At 33.3% G+C, this 22,775-nt stretch overlaps 1 protein-coding gene across 1 annotated transcript in view; it reads right to left on the bottom strand.

Annotated features, from left to right (window-relative positions):
* Karybeta3 (karyopherin beta 3) overlaps positions 1-22,775 on the bottom strand; it is a 348,737-nt gene that overhangs the window by 243,273 nt on the left and 82,689 nt on the right. The window contains exons 6-7 of the mRNA XM_090396827.1: positions 13,729-13,833; positions 2,208-2,339 (exon numbers count right to left, since the gene is read on the bottom strand). Of these exons, the coding sequence (XP_090252953.1) occupies positions 2,208-2,339; positions 13,729-13,833 (237 nt within the window). The remainder of the gene's footprint in view (positions 1-2,207; positions 2,340-13,728; positions 13,834-22,775) is intronic.

Raw genomic sequence — 22,775 nt, 5'->3', positions numbered from 1 at the left:
AGTGAAAATGGTAAATTAAATATGGAAATAGACAACAGAATCAATAAAGCTGGTGTGGTAGGAAGTCAACTGAATCAATTTAAATGGAATAAGAGAGAAATTAGTCAAAACACTAAGTTAGCTGCATACAAGACTGTGTTGAAACCAGTTTTAACTTATGGATCTGAGAGCTGGGTCAGAAGTAAAACACTTGACCAAAGACTAGAGACCGCAGATATGATAGTCCTTAGAAAGATTAGAGGCGTGAACAGATGGCATCAATGGCAATATCATATTAAAAATGAGGATATTAGGAAAGAACTGACTAAACTGAATAATTGCTATTCTTAGCCAAATAGTGGCTTGGTGTACTATGTATTGGGATTGAGACCCATTGGGAGTAATTTTGGGGATCATTTGATTCAAGAAGTGTTCTTTATTATTTTTTTTTTTTTTTTTTTTTTTTTTTTTTTTTTTTTTTGCCGGCCTGGTTGGCCGAGTTGCTAGCATATCCACTCTCGAGCCAAAAGGCTGCAGGTTTGAATCCCGACGTGGGCGTGGATGTTTGTGATTGTCTGTGAAAATACTAGTGGTGGTTGTCGGCAGTAGATGGCATTGGTGTAGATGTGGTTGGTACAGCGGTGGAGACGGAGTGTTGTAGAGTAGGTGCACTACTTCAATGAGTCTTTGGACTTCCTGGAGGTGTTATATAATTATAATAATAAATTTGCAATGAAAATCAACAAAAAGACAGACAATGAAAATAGACAGAACTTAATACTGAAAGCATCACTGCATCCTGAACAAAAAATCTATAGAACAAGTAAAACATTTAAGCTATTTACACAATGTTTAGTGAAGATGGCAAATTAAATATTTATTATTATTATTACATGCCACCTCCAGGGAGTCCAAAGACTCATCGAGGGAGGGCACCTACTCTACAACTGTTTCCACCAACTGACCACAACTACACCACCACTAGTATTTCCATAGACAATCACAAACATCCATGCCCACGAATGGATTTGAATCCACAGCCTTTTGGCTGAAGAGCGCATACGCTAACCACTTGGAAATATGGAAATAGATAACAGAATTATCAAAGCTGGTATGGTAGGGAGAATTAATAATAAATAAGAGAGAAATTAGTTACAACAGTAAACTGGCTGGATATGTTTTACTTGTTCTATAGGTTCTCCATTCACAATGCAGTTGATATTTTCAATGCTTCTGCCTATTTTCATTGTCTTTGCCTTGTTAGTGCTGACCTTCAGACCATATCTATTACAACAGTTATTCAATTTAGTCAGGGAATCTTGCAGACTTCTAGCTGATTTATTTAGAAGTATAACACTGCTCAAGCCAATTTTAACTTATGGATCTGACAGCTGGATTAGAAATAAAATCTTTGATCACAGACTGGAAACAGATACGAGTTCCAAGAAATATCAAAGGAATGAACTGATGGTCAATGGCAGAATCATATTAAAAATGAGTATACTGGGGGGGAAAAAAACTGACATTGCTAGTGTTCAGGAATGGATTATCAGAGCTAATCTCAGATGGTATGGTCATTTAAATAGAATAGGAGAGATTAGCAAAGCAAGTGTTTTTTTTTTTTTTTTGCCAGGATAGCAGGGAAAATATTCAGAGGAAGTCCAGGATCTAGGTGGATTGATATGTTCAGAAGTGCCGTAGAAGATGAAATGATTATGATCTGATGATATTCAAGTGCTTACAGATAACAGATTAATTTGGAGGAAAATCGTTGATAAGCCGCTAGCAATGATGTAACCATCTTGTGTGTTGTGGTATCATAATATGTGCCATCAGAGGGGGGGGGGATACAGGATATTGTGATAGTGCAACACAAAAAGTTTACATGAATACTAACTTCTTATCAACAATATCAACAGTTTTCCTCCAAATTAATATGTTATCTGTCAGGAATTTGATAATGATAAAAATGATTCTCCGGAGAGGCTTACATAATAATAGCAACACCAATAATAATCTTGCAAGACGTTTTGCTCCAATAATATTATATGCATTCATTTTTTGAAATGTTCATAACTTCAAGAATATTCACGAGAAAAAAATTAACATATAGACACAATACTGAAGCTGATGGGGAAAAACAGGACATACAGGATAATTTGAGGTTGCAGTGATTCTATGAACTACTACTAAGATCAAGATGTTTAAAAAAAAAAGTCATAACTCACCTTTAAACACAACTGCAATAATATGTCCAATTGGCTGCGTAAAAAATTAGGACAGGATTCTGCAAGTTCCACAAAGCTTTTAAGTAGATTTTCACTTTCTTCAGATGTAGTTTCTATGTCTCGAGCTAATACCTAATCCATAAAACATATAAAAGTAAATATAATAAAAACTTAAAATATGTACAGTGTGCACACACACACACAAGACACTATACCATCCACAACTTTTATCACACATGACTGCAGCAAACTCTTAACTAGAAGCTGTATACTAACTTATGACTATTACTCAGCAGAATAATAGTAGCTTCTTCATTAATCTTATAAAAAAATAGACTTGAACTGAAGTGTTACACTTCAAGAAAACTGATTTTTGTAATGTTTCAGAGAGTTTGTACAGGCTTGGTTGGCTAAGTAGTTAGCATATACATTTACAACAAACAGGCTATGGGCTCAAATCCTGTTGTGGAAATGGAAATTTGTGACTGTCTTTAGATGGGAGATGAATTTCATTTCTCTGTGTGAAACCACCTCTGTACTTAATGGAGGTCTGAAATAGCTTGAAAAAAGTTCCATGTTTGTTCTCTAGAGCTGGATGCCCAAGACTAGGCAAAATTAAATAAAATACAAAAAAACATACAAAATTAATAAAAATAGAAAAAATAAATCTTTAGCCTGTCCATGGTACAAAAGTACTATAGGTTTGCATAAACATTTTGTGGTTGAGCACCACATTAAAAAAATTCCAGTAAAGTAATTGCTTTGTAAAATGCTTCACTGCTTACTAATTGCTGACACAAGTTTTTGAAACCAACATGTAAGACATTATTTGAACATAAGAAACTGCTGTTTCAACAGCTTTAAAGTAAGGTAATTTAAATGGGATACAAAGCAAAAAGAATGCGCTAGAGAAATATCTGAAAATTGTGCCATTTCTAAATTTAACTGATTTCCATATTCCATATTTTTAAAGGAAATCTACACTATCAGTCAAGACTTACTTTGAAGTCTTTCAACCAAAGCAGAATGTGAAGCATACAACAGAATTAACATAGATAGGTGAGATGTATAATTCTTCTCACTGAGAAGAACATTTAAGGATAAACTTGCATTCATAGCTGAATCTCAGAATCAGCATTACTAGGCAAGAAACACAATTCCATAATATGTACAAAACACTTTTATGTCTAATCCTTTTTTATGATGTAATTATATTTCATATAATACTGGAGAGCTGACAAGTAATAGACTAATATAGAAGAAAATAGTTGATAGCAGATTATTAATAATATAAACTTAATCATGTAGTGCTGTTATAGTAGCCTGAACACCCCTTGAGAGTACATATTAGTTAATTTATGATGATGATTACATTTCATTATGAATGGCATAACTTGACAGAATTTCATATTGGAATATATATATTTTGGGCTAACGTCACACTACTTGTGTTAAAATTTGCATATTTATGCTTGAGGGACAGTTCCCCCCCCCCACACACACACCCCCAAAAAAAACTTTGTTCAACATGATTATTTTCAAGAAACAACCATTAAAAAACCAAATGCATTTTGTTATAAACTATTTTATTTATTGTTTATTCATAATTCTTAAACAAAATCAATCTCTACACAGATAAAATATATAATAAGACAGTATAAAAAATGATGTGCCAGCAGTACTTTGAGCTTCAGCGCCCTCTGCGATCTCCAATTATAGTTCCAAGGATGTGAAACAAAGTATCTCTGCTAATCCTCTGCATAACATAAAACTACATTTTTTTTTTATAATGCAATTCTTGTAACTGATTTCAATATTCATTTAGTAAAAAGTGAGAAAATAATCTTTGTACATTTTGTAAAATAAAATAAACACTTTAAATAAAAGCATGTTTCCCAAAGAAGAAGAAAACATGCCATATTTCAAAAGAAATAAATTTACAGCCGGCCTTGATTACTATGTGGCATTTTTGAAATAACTGCACTTTCGCTACTGTTTGACATTCAAAAGTAAGACTCTGGTTAATGCTTAGAATTTAGAGTTCTAAATTCTACATAAGAGTGCTTTAGCTTTATATAAATAGGGAAAGATGAAAACACAGGCATGAATAGAACAATACTGAATTTTTCTTCAATAATATTATTACGTATATAATGTATTTAGTTTTACATTTTCAATAAAAGGCTGAGCTGGGTATCTTCTGAGGGCTTCAGCATCTTGAAGAAGAAGCCATCAAGGGTCGACTGTCATTTCCTTTTTTACTTATGAAGGAGCTCTCCTCTTCTTGGTAGCAAGGCATTGCTTCCATAATGCACACACACACAACCTAGTTTTCGAGCTCTGTTCATAATATGAGTCGTGGTTCTTACCTTTTCCATTATTATTATTAACTGATTTAAGGGCATGTTGAAGTGTGATCATCCACAAACAAAAAAGCCTATTTTCCATTTCTTCAAAAAATGCAGCTTCTTGAAAAGTTACCTTTGTTTCTGAAATTTTGAGGTTGTAGTTGCAGATGACTTCTTAAAACTGGGAAGGAGCCCTGTCATCAAACAGCTGACTAAACTCTTTAATGAATGCCTAAAACAGAGAAAAATTCCAAAAAAATTGAAACAATTCACTTCTAATATTAATTTTTAAAAAGGGCAATAAGGAAGAAATTAAAAACTACAGACCTATAAGCCTATTCCCCATCATATATAAAGTCTTCACAAAAATTATAAATAATAGAATAAAATCTAGACTTGAGGGAATGCAATCCTATGAACAAGCTGAATTTAGGAAGAATTACAATACTTGGGACCATATTCACACATTAAGACAGCTCATTGAAAAATCAATTGAATACAATAAACCCGTATGTCTGGCCTATATAGACTATGAAAAAGCATCTGATTCAGTTAAAACATCTGCAACACTAAAAGCTCTTGAAACCCAGGGAACTGAGAAACAATATATTGAAACACTAAAACATATTTACAATAATGCAACTTCCGTAATTAAATTATATAAAAACAGTGAAAAGTTTCCAGTACAAAAAGGCATACGGCAATGTGAATACTATATCTCCCAAACTATTTACAACTGCATTACAAGAAGTCTTTAGAGGCCTTGATTGGGAAACACGAGGAATAAACATAAATGGAGACAGGCTGAATCATCTGAAATTTGCAGATGATGTTGTCCTAATAGCAGATAATCTTGAAGATCTGGAATAAAGGCTAAATTAGCTAAATGAAGCCTCCAGAGTAATTGGATTAAAAATAGAGAAAAAAACAAAAATAATGATGAATAAATACATAAACCAATGAACTGTCAAAGTTGAAAACCATGAAATTGAACAAGTTACCTCATATGTATATTTAGGCCAATTGTTATCCTTTGAGTAACAGATTGAATGAAGAATTCACCTTGGATGGATGGCTTATGGGAAAATGAGAGACATATTCAGAAGTGACATCCCTATGAGTCTAAAAAAGAAAGCTTTCAACCAGTGCGTGCTTCCTGTCCTAAGATACAGGTTAGAAACATGGACTTTAACAGAAGCCTAAACAAGACGCTGAGAACAACACAATCGTATGGAGAGAAGTATGCTAATAAATAACATTAAGAGATAGGAAGACAAATACCTGGATAAGATCTCAAACAGGTGTCACAGATATTGTAAAATACATTAAACAGGCTAAGTGGAGATAGGCTGACCATACTGTCAGATGCAATGACAGGAGATGGACTAGAAAAACAACAAAGTGGAGACCAATGGATGGAACAAGACAAAGAGGAAGACGAGAAGGTGGAGGAATGAATTGGAGCAAGTTGCAGGAGTGAGATGGATGGGAGAGGCAGGAAACTGAATGGTCTGGAAAACCATGAGGGAGACCTTTGTCCAGTAGTGGAGAGAACCAAAAGGTTGAAGAAGTAGTAGTTGCAGATTGAGCTTATTTTGCGTGCATTTTTCACAATTCTTCTTATGGTAGACATTGCTAAGTTTAGAGAAACACCTATATCAACTTGACATTCACCTGCTTCTAATTACCTTAACACTTGTAATTTTATATTCAGGTAATGGTTTTACTTTGTGTATTTGATTTTTCACTTTCACTATTATAGGCAATTATATCTAAAATAAAATAAAAAAAAAATAAAAAAATAAAAAAAATTTAACCTATTCAAACACTATTGTATGTATTTAATAATTGAACGTGTGTATTTTGTACCAAGTGCATGGAATTACTAAAAGATTCAGTAAATTTCTTGAACCCAGAGAATTAAGATAACCATGTACTATTATCAACTGAAGGATAGTTCAGGGAATCGAGCAATTACTGTTTTAGTGTTACAAACAGTGTTATAACGAAACAGCACTGAATGGGATAGCATTAACTGGAGTATTACTGTACAGGCATGTTTCTAAATGAAATACTGCAATATTTTATATCACTTGTGAACAATTTGTAATTAAAATATCTAATCTGGAAGCGCTAGCTCACTGCTTGAATTTGTCTAATTACTCCTGCATTGTCCTTATACGTGCACTTCCCCACTCCCACTTTTTTAAAATAATGTGGTCATGGAAGTGGGTACAGTCCTCCAGTTAACATCAAACCATCTTAATTACATCCTTATTTCTAACTGCCAATTTTAAATTGAGAATAAGCAAACTATGGCTGTGTATAAGATTTCATTTAGACATACAAAAGTGGTATTTTGGTATTTTATAAAATTTTCCATTGGCACCTTATCGCATGCTTATGCTTTTTTGATATCAACAAAAACGTAAATAGAAATGTTTATTATATCCCCATGATTTATCGACTCTTAGTCTTAAGCAGAAGATCCTGTCTTGAAAATCCCTGTTTGGATTAAACCTAGATTTCTGCAAGTTTACCTTCAACATTTTTCTTAAACTTTCTTTAAATTTGACAACAGAATTAGCAAAGCTAATTCTGCTGTCTATTTCCATATTTAATTTGCTATCATCATTAAAAATTGTTCCTAAAGAACTTAAATATTTTACTTCTTCTTCTATAGGTTCCCTATACAGGATGCAGTCAATGGTTTCACTTTTTATTGCTGATTTTTATACCAAACTTATTACAGTAGTTATTCAATTTAGTCAGGAAATCAGACAGCCTTATATTGGATTTTTTAGAAGTATAACATCACCCGCATAAAATATACAGCTGTAAATATCCAGAATATTTTGCTACCTTCCTTATATTTACTTTATGTTCTTAACAAAGTCTTCCCATGACTTTTGTATAACTAGATTTACATAGTGCTTTGCATTCTTACATTTTTCTGCATATTTCCTCAGAGCAGAAGCTAACTTACTTGCAGGAACTTTCACAATATGCTTCCTTCTTTTCCTTAACTGCATCTAACTTTTTGAGTCTACCATGGGGTTCTGATTTTCTTATGCTTGCAGAGAACTTCACCATATGTCTCTCTAGTTGAATTGATCAATGTTTTCTTTGAGGTTTGCCACTGAATCTCCAAGGTTTGGTTCTTGTTTTTAAAAGCTTTCATTTTTTCATCATCATCATCATGCTTTCAAGGATTTAGGCCTAGAGTGGCCTGTTCTGGCCTTAGAAGTCATCAGTGAATCTCTTTAAAGGACGTTCTGGTTTTCTTTTTCAATGGTTTGTAATTTAAGGCTTGTTTTGGTAATCTTTCTGTTTTCATTCCATTCAATGTTCCATCCATTTATGTATATATTTTTTAAATTTTTTATGTTGCTGATTCCTGGTTTAATTCTTTTATAATTTCTGCATTTCTATTGTGATCGAATAGAGTATATTTTACAGTTTTTCTCATAAACTTCATTTCAGCTGTTATTAATCTACGTTTGTCTTTTTGTTTTATTGTCCAGATTTCACTCCCATACAATAGGACTGGTAGAGCTAATATATTGTATACTTGTAGCCTGGTTTGTTTTTGGTTTGAAGTAGGTTAGGTTTAAATATAGAGTTAATTACACCTGCTATTTTTAAATATTTTGCAATTTTTAGGTTTATAACTTTTTTTTTTTTTATATGTAATCATACATCATAGGTAGTTAAATGAATTCACCTGTTCTAAAATCTTGTTTTAGAACAGGTTCTTACTTTTTTACTTTCTTACTATTTTAGTTCTTACTGGATCTTGTCCTTTAAAGGACAAGATCAAGTAAGAAATAAAATTCATTGTTTTTGATTTTTCTGTTGATATTATCATTCCATAATCTTTGGCTATTTCATTTAAATTTAAAATATGTTTCTGTAAGTTATCTTTGCAATATGTAATTATTATTTGGTCATCAGCAAAAAGGAGTGTGTTTAAGTTCACAGTAGGAGAAAGTTTAATACCTTGATGGAAATTTTTATTCCATTTTATTATTATTTATTTAGTTAAATACTAAAAAGAGTTGCTGAAAGTGGACATCCCTGTCGAACTCTTTGGTTTATCTCTTTCGGATATAATACTTAATAATTTAATCTTATTTGTATTTGATTATTTTCATATATACTTATGAGAGCTTTTAGAATATTATTTGGTATTTATCTTTCTTTCAATATATTAAATAAAATACTTCTTTTAACTTTATCAAATGCTTTTTTCAAAGTCAATAAATGTAATATGTGTTTCTAAATTGTATTCTCTTCTTTTCTCTATTATTAATTTTAGGAAAAAGGCTGGATCTATACATGATCTTCCTTTTCTAAATCCATTTTGTAGGCCAGGTTTAATTCTGCTATATATTTTGTAACAGGAATTTAGAATACTTAAATGAATGAATGATTTACTTTCATCCATACGGATGGTAGGGGCAGCAATGCTACCATACTAGGGAAGTGACTATATCTCTATAATATTTAGGGTCATCTCTACTACCTTTTTTAAAAATAGGGATCACCACTTATTTTTTCCATTCTACTGGTAGGTTATTTGTTGCATAGATTTTATTTAAGAATAATAATAGTCTTTCTTTGAAACTTGTTCCTGTATATTTATTCATTTTTTCTTGAATAATATTTGTATATTTTAGTCTACATTTCAGCTCCTAAAGCTGCTCAACTTTGATTTGTTTTCAAACTTTCTTAAGCATTCTTCTTTTCAATATACTGAATTCAATTTTAGCCTGCTCAAAACTAAATGGTGATCACTTCCAATTTCAAATCCTCTGTATGCTCTTATGCAATGAACCAGTAGGAAAGCATCACTATCAACAATAACAGTCAAATGAGACTTTTATTTCTTGCATCTTCTCTCCATGTGAATTTGTGCACATTTTTATGTTGTAACATAGTATTAGTAATAACTAGTTAACTACAAGGTTGACCCTAGTTACATGACTAACAGCCAGGTTTAACTAATGGCAACAATCTTGGGCCACAATGCATGCACCAAACCAACTCAATCTCCTTGCTCCTGATGCTGCTGCCATTTATGTATAGACATATAACAAGTTGTTGCATAATTGAGATAAGAATTCTGAAATGGGGATACATGAGATATCATTGCATGCACTAAAGGTATGCTCAATTGAATGGCTAGACTCCTTGACACACAGGAATGAAAAGAATGTATGATAATTCCATTGTACAATGGTGCTGCAAAAACATTGTCCTCTCACCATTTTTGTAGTGGTAATGAACATTTTAGAGAATTTGATAAGAACTTATACACAGAAATGGATTACCAGACAAGCTGATTTTTTTACAAAGAACAGAATGGGTTTATAAAGGGAGGCCATGTTTTAACAATTTGCTCATATTTTATAACATTATGGCAGAATTGGATAATGAGAATTAATATACCATGATATTGTTGGACTGCTAAAGCATTTGATAGAATACCACATGAAAGGCTGTTGCATAAACTGGAGAATATTGGATTGGAATATAAACTGTTGATCTGGATAAGTGGGTTGTTGACAGACATCAGGGATGAATATTCTGGGTGTGATTTGATATTATATTTTTGCATTTATTCCCATTAAAGACTCTTGTAATTGTATCCTGGCCTCACATGATTGCTAAAATTAAACACAATATACTAACACTTCATGAAGAGGACACTTTTTTTTTACACATAAACATTGCATCACATTCACATTAATAGCCCAGGTTCAAAATACATATGCCTTTGAGTTATTCAGTTAGTAAGGTTAATAATAACATTATATTCTACCATCTACTTCTTGCAACAAGCAGGCTGCCAGGCCCTCCCCCTTTCTCATGGCTTCCTTTCTTCTTCAATTTTCCTACTAATGATCCAGAGACTGTGTAATTTCATCCATGTACTTTCCCCTTTTCATAAATGACCTTCTGTTGCTGTTGGGGGGGTGGGGTATCAACTACATGCTTTGTGAAATAAAATTTCATGCAAAAAATAGATCACAATTCACCTCCTCTCATGTTTGATAATACCTAGATCTCCACACATGATCAGTATCTTCTTTAGAAAGAACAAGCATATCATAACCAAAAAAAAAACTACTTTTTTCTACTCAAGACATTACTTCTCACCTGTTCAATTCCTAGCACTGTATAAATCCCAAATTCTTAGAATACAGAATCAATCATTAAAATGTCTCATGTTATCCAGAAGAGGACTATCCAACTAATGGCCACAACCTCTCAGAGATTCATTTCTAATTCTTCCTTATACTTCTTTTTCTATAGGTAGTACAGGTAAAAAAGGAAGAATGATGTCAGCCAGTTCAGCAGAACAGTGTCTGTTTTACTGAAATGGCTGACACTATTCCTCCTATTTCTCAAGTCAATAAAGATATACACAGTTGCTGATCTATTCACTGGCCAGCTCTAAACATATTAAACCAACTTCTCATCTTCCTGTTTCATTTTTTATACCTCTATGTTTTGTAAGTCTTCCCTAAACAGCTTTCCTTAAGGAGTATGAAACCCAGTTGTTCTAAGCATCAATCAATGGTTTCCTTTTTTCTTCTTGACCACCTGCCCACATATGAAACTGATATGCTATAGGTTTTGCAAGTTCTGGTGTGTTGGATTGATATATAAAAAGGCTATTTGCTTTTCTGATCTTTAGTGCCTGAAAAAAAATCATCTTATAATTCTTATTTAGAAAGAATTCGTCTGTTTATGGCTTCTTAGTCTCAACAGCATCACTGACGTTGACATATTTCTGTAATCCTTCTGCAAATTCCATCTTTTTTTTGTATGGTGCCTGTTGTGATGACAATATCTTCAATTCTTTTAAGGCTACTCCAGTAATAAGTAATCATTTAAACTCTGCTGAAACGAGCAGATAAGGCCCCCAGAAGAAAACTGTGCAAAACATTAAATATGTACTGGGGAAATGAACCATATACAGAGTGATATGTAAACTGTAAATCAGCAGTTAGTACTGTAGGATGCACAGGAAGAATGTTTGATATTAAATCAGTATGGCAGGAGTATATGGTATCTCTATGCTACTTATAATCTATACGGACTACATTATTAAAAAAAGTAGTAATAATCTGTTATTTGCATAAGAGATATTGGGCTGCAGAGATGGATAAAGAGTACTTTATAAGTAAATTTGCATGCTAAGCACTGGTATCAAGCATAAATTTAGTTAGCAAGATAATTTAAATACCATAAACAAACAAAACAAAAATAAACTATTATGACATACAAACATTAAGTCATTAAAAGAAACAGAATTTAAAATGCTATTAAGAAAGAGGAGGGATTGGAAGCAAATTACTATTCAAATACTAGTAATTGATTACTACAACTCACTACTAAGAGATATTTGGAAAATTATATTAAAGAAATAAAATGCATATGAAGCTAAAACTGGAAAGGTTAGTGTATTTAAATATCAAAATATTCATAATTATGCCAATTCATGAAGATGATGAATATTCATAAATTTTACAGACCAATTCATAAATGTTTATTGATTATATCTATCATAATTCAGATGATTATACAGAATGACAATCTATAATATTTCTGGGGGTGAGAGAGGGGAAAAAAATATACATACCTAGTCTAGCCATAAATACTGTCACAACTTAAACAGCACATAAACCTTTAATCAATAAGTAAATCATTTACAGCTTTCAGCATATACAAATGTCATGTATAACATGCATATAGCAGCACTCAACATTCGACGTCTCCCTTTTTGCCTTCATGCATACCCGAAGTCTGAGAGGCCACATATCGATTTCCATTGGATGTTGTGGCACAGACAACATCCAGTGGAAATGCTGCTGGTGCTCACTCCAAATCCACCTTCAGGCTGGTGATGCTGGGGTGTTATTTCTTGCAGGCTACTCTCTCAAGCTCCAACCACAATTTGAAGTCCAACAGATTCAGACTGAGACTTCCAGACGGTCAATCAGATGGTGATACGTGGTCAAGCAATCGCCTCCAACCACTGTTGGGTGTCATCTTGCGTGCAGGGGCTAAGTCCTGTTGGAAGGTCCACTGCCTACCTTGAAACAAGGTATTGTTCAGGGGCAATACTACAGGTTCTGGCACGGTGTCTTGATACACTCTGGCAGAAGATTTGATCCCTTGCTTGCAGAAATGCAACTTGGATACCCACTGATACGTCATCCCTCCCCCTCCTACCAAACCATCACTGATATGGGATGATGACATCTAAATCCTGGGTGCTATGGCACATGCTGTGCAACCATCCAGGGCATATATCCAATCACCTTACCAATTAAACGACTTTTCAGTGCTGAAATTCTCCTCATCTGTGAAGAGAATATCTGTGTCTGTTGTTAATTTATCGCTGGAGAAGTGCCTTTGATTTTATCAACTTCTGCTGCGTAAGTTGTGGTGTTAGGAAGTGTCTAGTAAAATGACCATAGCGTCTCGCCCTCAAGTCACCAGTTAGTACACATGAACATTTGCGGCAAAAAATTTATCTCTTGTGACATCACTTTCTGTGTTATCACAGGATTATGCCGGAGTCATACCTTCACAGCACTCACAAGGTGTTGCGTCCTAACAAAGCATGGCCAACGTGCTCTTTGGCGGTCAGGTAAGTATTCTGTAACATTATAATGGTTAATAGTCTGATACACAAACATCCTGCTGATCATGAGTACTTTTAGCATGTCGAAAATAGCAGGTGGCTGCATTCTAACCTTGTGAAGTGCTATTACAGCTACACATTTCTCATAATCTCCTCACTGCATGTTAACATAACAGCTAAACCTCTCTCTACTGATAAGCATGCAACTGTTGGCTGCACCCAACACCACTAATGGAACCAAGCTCGAACAATTCTATGGACAATGCAGAGCTATGCAGAAGTTATAACAGTATTTATGGCAAGACTGTAAATAGTTAATGTGTACTCTCAGTACAAAGAACTATAATTTTACTCGCAATATAAAAATAGCATACGTTACTGGGAAAGTCCTTAGAGTATTGAAAGGAAATTCACTATAATAAACATAAATAAGGAAAAAAAAGTACTCCTAGTCTATGCATGTTTGCTATAAAGAAAACTCATTGTAATGTTCATTAAAATTTTCATATAATACCTGTAATAATGGAGGAAGGCAATCAGCAAAATGCCTGTGCAAATTGTGTTCTTTCTCATGAGCTATCAAGAAAGCAATTGTTGCTTTTCCTGCAGTATTTCGAACCTAGAGATAAAAGTTTATAACAGACTATTTCACAATGTAAAGCAGAGACCACAATTTTTAAATTTTTAACGTTACATCATCACTGATACATACCCTGTATATTTGCTTCATTTATAAAATTTTAAGTGAGATTAATTAAATTTCAGTATATAGACTAAACACTTAATCCTAAAGCAAAAATATATACAGATTTTAAAAATAACATATTCAACTATGCAAAATATAAATGCTCCATACAATCCTTGTTTGCAACATCGTGGCAACAAGCATATATGGCAACAATATATTAAGCATATATTGTTGCCATGCCATATATGCTTAATAAAAATTACTAGTAACTGTTTAAAATATTCAGCAAATCACAAGTGGACAGCAATATAAATTCAATTTCCAACTAACAGGTTGTGGGTATGAATCATACCATGAACACGAATGATGTCTTTCAGTAGTTGATTAATTTCATCATCAAAGAAAGTTCTCTTCAAAGAAAGTTCCATGTTTGTTTTGATTACATATATTTTTTTATATATTTAGTCCACTCACAATATTAATATACTATAGGTTTGTTATTAGAAAGGGATTTTTAAATTATTTTAATCCTGTTTATAGAGATGTTCTCTGTTCAACAATTTTTTTTTTTTTATTTCCAAGTGTACCTATATATGCACAAGGGTTCACTCCGAATGGTGCAATGACCTCTTTTTTTACTATTTCTTTCAGAATCCAAATAAATCACTGACTCAAGACCAAAATACAAAATAAACACATTTAATACAACAAAAACAATATATATACACTTCAAACAATATTACATAACTACAAATTTAATTGGATCCAAGGCCTTTTAAAAATAAACTTACACTTAAGACTAGACTAAACACTCTGTTTTCACAATGACGAAATGTTCATAGCCGGTTTCTCTCTGTCAAGGCCCTTTTCCGAAAATATATGACTTTATTCTTCATTTTCATAGGATCCTTTCTCATCACTCATGTAGCACCCATTAATTCTTTCTGACTCAATTCTGTCTCCTTTCCAATAAAAATAATAGTTAGATTCGGCGTCCTTAACACAGATGAAACTTCCTAATCAGTTTTCTCGAACATTCCTTCAGAACATAAATAGCAATTTCTTCTTTTATTCACTAATGCTTATTGACAGTCTTAACTCTTCCACTTTAAAAAAAACTTACAGTTCTATGATTCCCTTTTTGGTATCTACTAGTAATCTTCCAATTAGCGTTTCCTCGAATATTCCTTTTAAAACGATCTATAGCAATATTTTCTTTTATTTATCAATACTTATTCCACTTTGAAACTTCATAGTTCCACGATTCCTTTTTCGGAATATACTATTAATTTTCCTCCAACTGTCACATAAAAAAACTTAATTTCCTCCGAATCTAAATGTCTGCTGGCTTGTGTTCTAATTTTCTTTCCGAACGCTCTCTTGTTTACTCCCATTACTTCAATACTGAACGCTCTCCTTGTTGGCTGTCAATCACACATCAAGCTTCTCAGCGAGCATGCGCACTCCATGAAACTGGCAAGCAAGAAGCTAGGTATAATGGCTGACACGCAGATTACGTTAGCAACAAGAGAATGTCTTCAAAAAATATAAACACTTAATATTTTAAACTACAAATTAATTGTTTAAAGTAACACAACTATTCAAATCCGGTAAGTACATCAATTTTTTAACTTCTTTACATTTCATTTTGACAAAACAATTTCAACAACGGGCACATCGCAAGTGCCGACAATGCATGTTATGAAACCAAAACTAATAAACATACTAACATAAACAATACGTAAAAATATTTAGAATTTTAAATTATGATTATTTTTATAGGCTTATGATCTCTAGTGGATGGGATTAAATGGAAGTAAATGATTAAATTATAATGTTCATCCCACTGCTACATAATCAGGGAGTGTTTTTAATGCTTAATTAAGCAGTGTTCACAGGGGTATGTGAGAGAATTTGGGGGGAGGTAGAGAGATCAGGAACAAAAAACTAGTTGGTTGTGATGGATTTTAACAAAAATTGATATCTGAGATGCAAAAACTTTGTTTTAACATGTTCATGTCAAATTGTGTCTCATGCTGTTATTTTGCAACAGACAGCACAAAATTTCCCCACGAATGTTGGATAAATAAGGCCACTTATAATAAAATTAAGCCAAGTGTTTCAAAATGTTTTTAAATCATGTCCACAAGTGGTGGCAAAACCCACAGCAAACCGATGCAGTATGCAAGCAGAGGTTAAGAGAGAAGAATCTATGGATGATCTTTTTGAAGAAGAGGAGGTGGTGGTCTTTACTTCTTGAACACTATTGGGCTATTTGGAGTTAAGGTTAAAGCCACTAAGGCTACAAGGCAAGTGTATTATGTCTGTTAATTGCATATATTCCAGCTGGCTGTTTGCAAGATGAAAAACTCTGCCAAATGAGAATGGCTAGCTCATCAGCTGCAAAGCCTTTATAAAGGTTCATTAAGTCCTAGATAGGATTCAAATGCAGGTTCCATTAATTAATAAGAATGGCTATTATTTTAAAGAACACAGGTATATGGAATGAAAGATGAATAGAAGTAACAGGTTCAGAGGATTAGCAACTGAACTCTAAATACATATTAAGGAGCTGTGTGTTATTCGAGAATGATGGATGTCAGTTCTACTGAACAGCACTCTTGGAAGTACTGTACAAAAGACACAATGCAGAAACTGACCATTATATGAGATGGGAGAGAGAGAGAGGTCATCAATCAAGCGAACTTTCTAGACCACACTAAGAATTTTTTGAAAGTCATATTAGTGCACAACCTCCAAACATGAAAAGTATTCTAAGATTGGACAGATGACATTGGTTTGGATGTTGGAAAGGAATTCTGAATGGAGTGGAAAATGAAGGCCCTCATCATTTCACTATGATAATTTTCGTGACACAAACACAGCAAGTATCCAGATCTGAGAGCAGAAACAACATTATGACTATTGGAAAGAGAAGAATTCCCAAAGGTCTTCCCGCTTAGCATTCTAATGCCAAAGGACATTAGGTTAAAATGGCTTAAGGTAAAGTTATTCAACTAGAGATGAAACTTATACAACAAATGGTCTGAGTTACTGAGAGGAGAGGTGATTTCAACAATCTACCTAGAAAGAGAACTCAACATTAAGTAGGGAGGATTATAGAAGAACTAGAAAAAGCCAGGTGTCAAAAAAGAGATTTAGCACTTGACATCTTTGTGGCAGAAAGAATAATACAGGATGTAATTTGGACAGATAAAATGAACTTAGATAGCTGTACCTGTAATATAGATTTCAGTCAAAAACAGCAGTTGAAGTTTGGAGGTCTGTCAGTGGTAGTGCACATAATTTAATTTGCTGTTTATGCTGCATATGTCAGTTAATTGGATGAGATTTCTTCTGGTAAGGTTTCCTAAACACATCTAGTGCAAGTCTCCAGGATTCTCTAACTAAATTGAATAACAGCTGTAACAAATTTGGCATGAAAATCAGCAATAAAAAGACTGAAACAATGAAAATAGATAGGAACATACAAAACTTCAGCTGCATTCCATTCTGAATGGTGCTCCAATAGAACAATAAAATATTTCAGCTATTTGGGAACAGTTTTTAGTGAAGATGGCAGGTTAAATCTGGAAATAGACAATAGAATAAGCAAAGCTGGCATGGTGGATAACCAGCTGAATAAATTTATATGGAATAAGAGAAATTAGCCAAAACACCAAACTAGCAGTATACAAGAACTGTGTTCAAACCAGTTTTAAGTTATGGATCTGAGAGTTGGGTTAGAAATAAAGCACTTGATCAAAGACTAGAGACCACATATATGAGGGTTCTGAGAAAGATTAGGGGAGTGAACCGATGGCATTAATGGCAGAATCATATTAAAAATGAAGATATTAGAAAGGAATTTTACATTATTAACATTCAAGACTGTGTCAGCAGAGTTAATCTAAGGTGGTATGGCACTTAAATAGAATGGGTGAGGAAAGATGCAAAACAGGTGTTTGATGCTAAGATGGCAAGAAAGAGACCCAGAAGAAGATCAAGGTCTAGGTGGATTGATTCAGTCAGAATTGCCTTAGAAGAACGAAATGTTAGATATGACAATATCAAAGTGCTTACAAGTAATAGATTAATTTGGAGGAAAATTGTGGGTAGGAGATTAATAATGATGTAAACTTAATAATGTAGTGCTGTCATAGTAACCTGAACACCCCTTGGGAGTATATACATATATATATATCAGGAAATTGATGAATGATGATTTCTGCATTTAAGTTTTTTTTTTTTTTTGGGGGGGGGGGGGATTTCTTGAGGGAGTTTGTTTCTTATTGTAATTTATGCAGTGACACTACATGTATTTTACTATGGTGGTGTTTCAGGGATGAAAAAAAAAAAAAAGAGAGAAGTAAATACAATCGGAGAGGGGAGAGAGAGAGGTTGCCCATAAAGAGAGCATTTAATCTCTATGCCACGCCACAGCAGTGCCTCCCTGAATATTACTACTCTACCTCCTAGGAATGATCTAGCAATGCAGATGGCAGTAGGATTAGGAACCTAAGTAGATGCCTCATAATAGCCAGGCATCAATATTTGGTTTGCCCTCCTCTTTTTGCAAACGGATTGCCAGTTTTCTCTCAGGCAGTTCACAGTTCATGTAATGTGGAGGTTGTTCTCTTTTCAGATTTTGCAACTGATACAAGTGTTTTCACAGTTTTGTTATGTCATCCACTGTATTGCTCATACATACATGACCTGTTATCTGAGCTCAACCCATATTTGGTTTTGCTGATGAGTGGAGAATAGCATTCTCCACTCATCCTACTCGTATAACAAACCTTGCAATTCTTAAACATCCAAGCTACAGTAAGTGCCCTAAACACTGATCTCCACACCATAGTAATAACAACTTAGTCACTTTCAATGCTTACAAAAGTTTGTTTTTCTCACAAAAAGACAATTCTGCCTTTCACTATGATAATGCTCAACTTAACAGTCAAGATCACATTGTAATTTTCTGTTTATTTCTCTTTGAATGATGACAAAGAGAGAGAGAGGTCACAGGATCATTAATCCAATCATGTGAAATGTGACCATTTGAAACATATAAGTGTAACCACCATGAAACTTTTATGCTTCCATATCTAAGTATTTCTAATCAAATATGATTTACTGCATCCTGTCCCTTTACATAACTCAGATGTTTGATGGCTTAATTGCACTTCTCTGAGTATTTTCTATTACCTCTTTCATTGCTTATCTCACTTAAGAAATTTTCAAAGTAATTTCCAGAATTCTCAAATTATTCTAATGATTTGGGTTTAGCTAAAGTTTCTTAATCCCTTCCACTCAAATCTAAATCAGAATGACTGCCAGTCTATTGCCAAGATTGGAAGAGTCTCATCATCATAAATGACAGGCAATAGTGTGCTTCTGCCCCCCACACTGCATTTTTATTATTATTATTTTTATATTTATTTAATAAAATTAAATAATAAAATGAAACAAGAAACGGAAAATCACCTGGAGAAGATAAGCTGGGTTCAGAACTATATAAATACGCAGGAACAAGATTCAAAGGAAGACTCTTATTATTTTTAAATAAAATTTACTCAACTGGTATCCCCCCAATAGAATGGAAAAAAGCAATTGTGATTCCTATCTTTAAGAAAGGTAATAGAGATGACCCTAAAAACTATAGAGGTATCAGTATACTAAATTCATGTTACAAAATATACAGCAGAATCTTAAATAACAAACTAATGAAATATTCCGAAAACTTTATTCTAGAGGTACAAAATGGATTTAGAAAAGGACGATCATGTATAGACCCAGCCTTCTGCCTAAAATTAATAATAGAGAAAAGAAGAGAATATAATTTAGAAACACATATTGCATTTATTGACTTTGAAAAAGCATTTGACAAAGTTAAAAGAAACATATTATTTAACATATTAAAAGAAAGACAAATACCAAATAATATCCTAAAAGCTGTCACAAGTATATATGAAAATAATCAAATACAAATAAGATTAAATCATGAGCTATCATATACAAGAGAGATAAACCAAGGGGTCCGACAGGGATGTCCCCTCTCAGCAACTCTTTTTAATATCTACTTAAATGAAATAATAATAAAATGGAGTAAAAATTTACATCAAGGAATTAAACTTTCACCTACAGTTAACTTAAACACTCTCCTCTTTGCAGACGACCAAATAATAATTACAAATTCTGAAGATAACTTACAGAAAGCTATTTTAAATCTAAATGAGATATCCAAAGATTATGGTATGATAATATCAACGGAAAAATCAAAAACTATGGCCTTTAAAGGACAAGACCCAGCAAGAACTAAAATAGTATTAGATAACAAGATCTTAGAACAGGTGAATTCATTTAACTACCTAGGATGTATGATCACTTATGAAAATGAAAAAGATATAAACATAAAAATTGCAAAATACTTAAAAATAACAGGAGTAATTAACTCTATATTTAAACCAAACCTAGTTCAAAAACAAACCAGGCTAAAAGTATACAATACATTAGCCCTACCGGTCTTAATGTATGGAAGCGAAATCTGGACAATAAAACAAAAAGACAAGCAAAGATTAACAACAGCAGAAATGAAGTTTATGAGAAAAACTGCAAAGTATACCCTATTTGATCACAAAAGAAACGAAGATATTATGAAAGAATTAAACCAAGAACCAGTAATTGAAAAAATTAAAAAATATAAACAAGATGGATGGAACACGTTCAAAGAATGAAAACAGAAAGATTACCAAAACAAGCCTTAAAGTACAAGCCATTAGGAAAAAGAAAACCAGGACGTCCTCTTAAACGATTCAACGATGACTTCTAAGACCTGAACAGGCCATACTAGGCCTAAATCCTTGATACATATGATGATGATATTTATTTAATTTAAAGCTGTGGCTTTCAATTCATTATCAAAATTTAATTTCAATTAAAACCATTGAATTTAATTATAATCTTATTTATTTTGTAACCATCTGCTAAGAGGCGTTCCAGTAAGTGACTCAGCTAGGTAAATAGGATTAACATTCTTTGGTCTTGCTTCACCTTGTGATCACGTTGATGCACTGATGACCAGTTAGTTTCTGGTCAAAATATTTGAAGTAATAAAAATTATTATTTATTCTTATGAATATGTGTCTAATTAACTAAATCCCTTCCCCACCACCGAATCATTCAGGACATATATTACTTATTTTCCTGATATTCATGACAACACATAATGATAAGAAAATAATATTTATTAACTTAAGTAAGAGACATTTTCTTTGGATTTTATTGGACCATGATTCTTTATAAATATATGTATACAATCGTCTACAAGTCTCGCCAGCTTAAGTCTGTCTGGTTTCTTCAGGACAAGAAATGGGTACACTAACAATAAATGCTAAAAAGGAATGCAGTAACGACAGTAAAATTAATAAAATTGAAATGACTCATGACATTAAGAGCATGGAGACTTAGTCTCCACGCTCCATGCATTTCGTGGAGCGTGCTTTATAGTTTTTCGCGAAATTGAGTTCTGCTATATATGGTGAATTTATTAATCTTTTCCAAATGTCTTTTAATATCATGCCTTGATTTCTGTTGAGATTGTCTCCTGTCAGGAGTACAATTGCAGCTTCTTTAAAGATTTCTACATCTGAAATCTTCTTCAATGTATGGCATGGAGCTGTTGTCCCAATCAATGGAATGGTTCAAAATTGAGAAACGATGGGCTAATCCTGAGGCGTCTGTTCTGTTGTTGTTGACGTCTCCAATATGTTCTTTTTTTCGGATTTCTAGGCTTTGTGATGTTTGGCCTACATAATTCAGTCCACAGGAACATGGGATGTTATATACACCTGCGTACTTGTAGAAGGTGATGCTATCCTTAGGAGATCTTAACGTGTCGTGTAGTTAAAATAGGTTTGAAGACAACCCTGATGTTGAAAGACTTCATGATATTTGCTACTTTCATTGAAACTGAGCCTGCATAAAGTATGACGATGGACGACGTATACTGAGTCACTTGAGGTTGTCGCTGTGGGCTGTTTCTATTGAGAATCTTTTGGATAATATTTTTTAGGTAACCATTTTTGACTAGAGTTTTAGATATGAGTGAGACTCATCAAGCAGATCTTTTTCTTCTGTGATGATATTTGTTGCTCTGTTTTTTAAGCATATGTATAATGCTAAGTTTTTGTGCATAATTGTGAGTAGATTTAAAGTGAAGATAACGTCCAGTATCTGTAGGTTTGTGGTAGATTGTGAGCTTGATTTGTCCATTCTTTTGTTTTTTTTATTAGTACATCCAAAAAAGGTAATTGATGGTTGTTTTCTAACTCTAATGTGAACTTAATTTTTTCGTGGAAAGAAGTTATTTTTTGAAGGAACTCGTGTAAGGCATTTTCTGTGTCTTTCCAAACGATGAAACATCGTCTACATATCTCCACCAGACTGATGGTTTCAGATTTATTTTAGACAGGATGTCAGCTTCTAGTTTTTCCATGAAAAGATCCATGCACGGTGGTGATAAGGGATTGCCCAATGGCTAAGCCATGAAGTTGTTGATACAATATGTTATTTACTTTAAAATAGTTTGATTTTAGACAATGGCAGAAAAGCTGAGCAATGTCGTTTGGAAAGAGATCTTCTATGATCTTAATCACTTCTTCAACTGGGATGTTCGTGAATAAAGACACTACGTCTAGACTTGCAAGTATATTTGTATTTGATATGTTGATACTTTTTAATCTTTCAACGAAATGCTTAGAATTCTTTATAAATGAGGCCAATTTCTTTATCTTCTCTTTCAACAGACTGGCTAGGTGTTTGGCTAGTAGGTATGTAGGAGAATTTCTACCATCCACGGTCAGGTGGAGCGGAAC

This window comes from Typopeltis vanoorti, chromosome 8, assembly GCF_054136105.1.
Source record: "Typopeltis vanoorti isolate ZY-2024b chromosome 8, IOZ_Tvanoo_1.0, whole genome shotgun sequence".
Classification (NCBI taxonomy): domain Eukaryota; kingdom Metazoa; phylum Arthropoda; class Arachnida; order Uropygi; family Thelyphonidae; genus Typopeltis; species Typopeltis vanoorti.
This window is presented reverse-complemented; position numbering and strand designations above follow the sequence as displayed.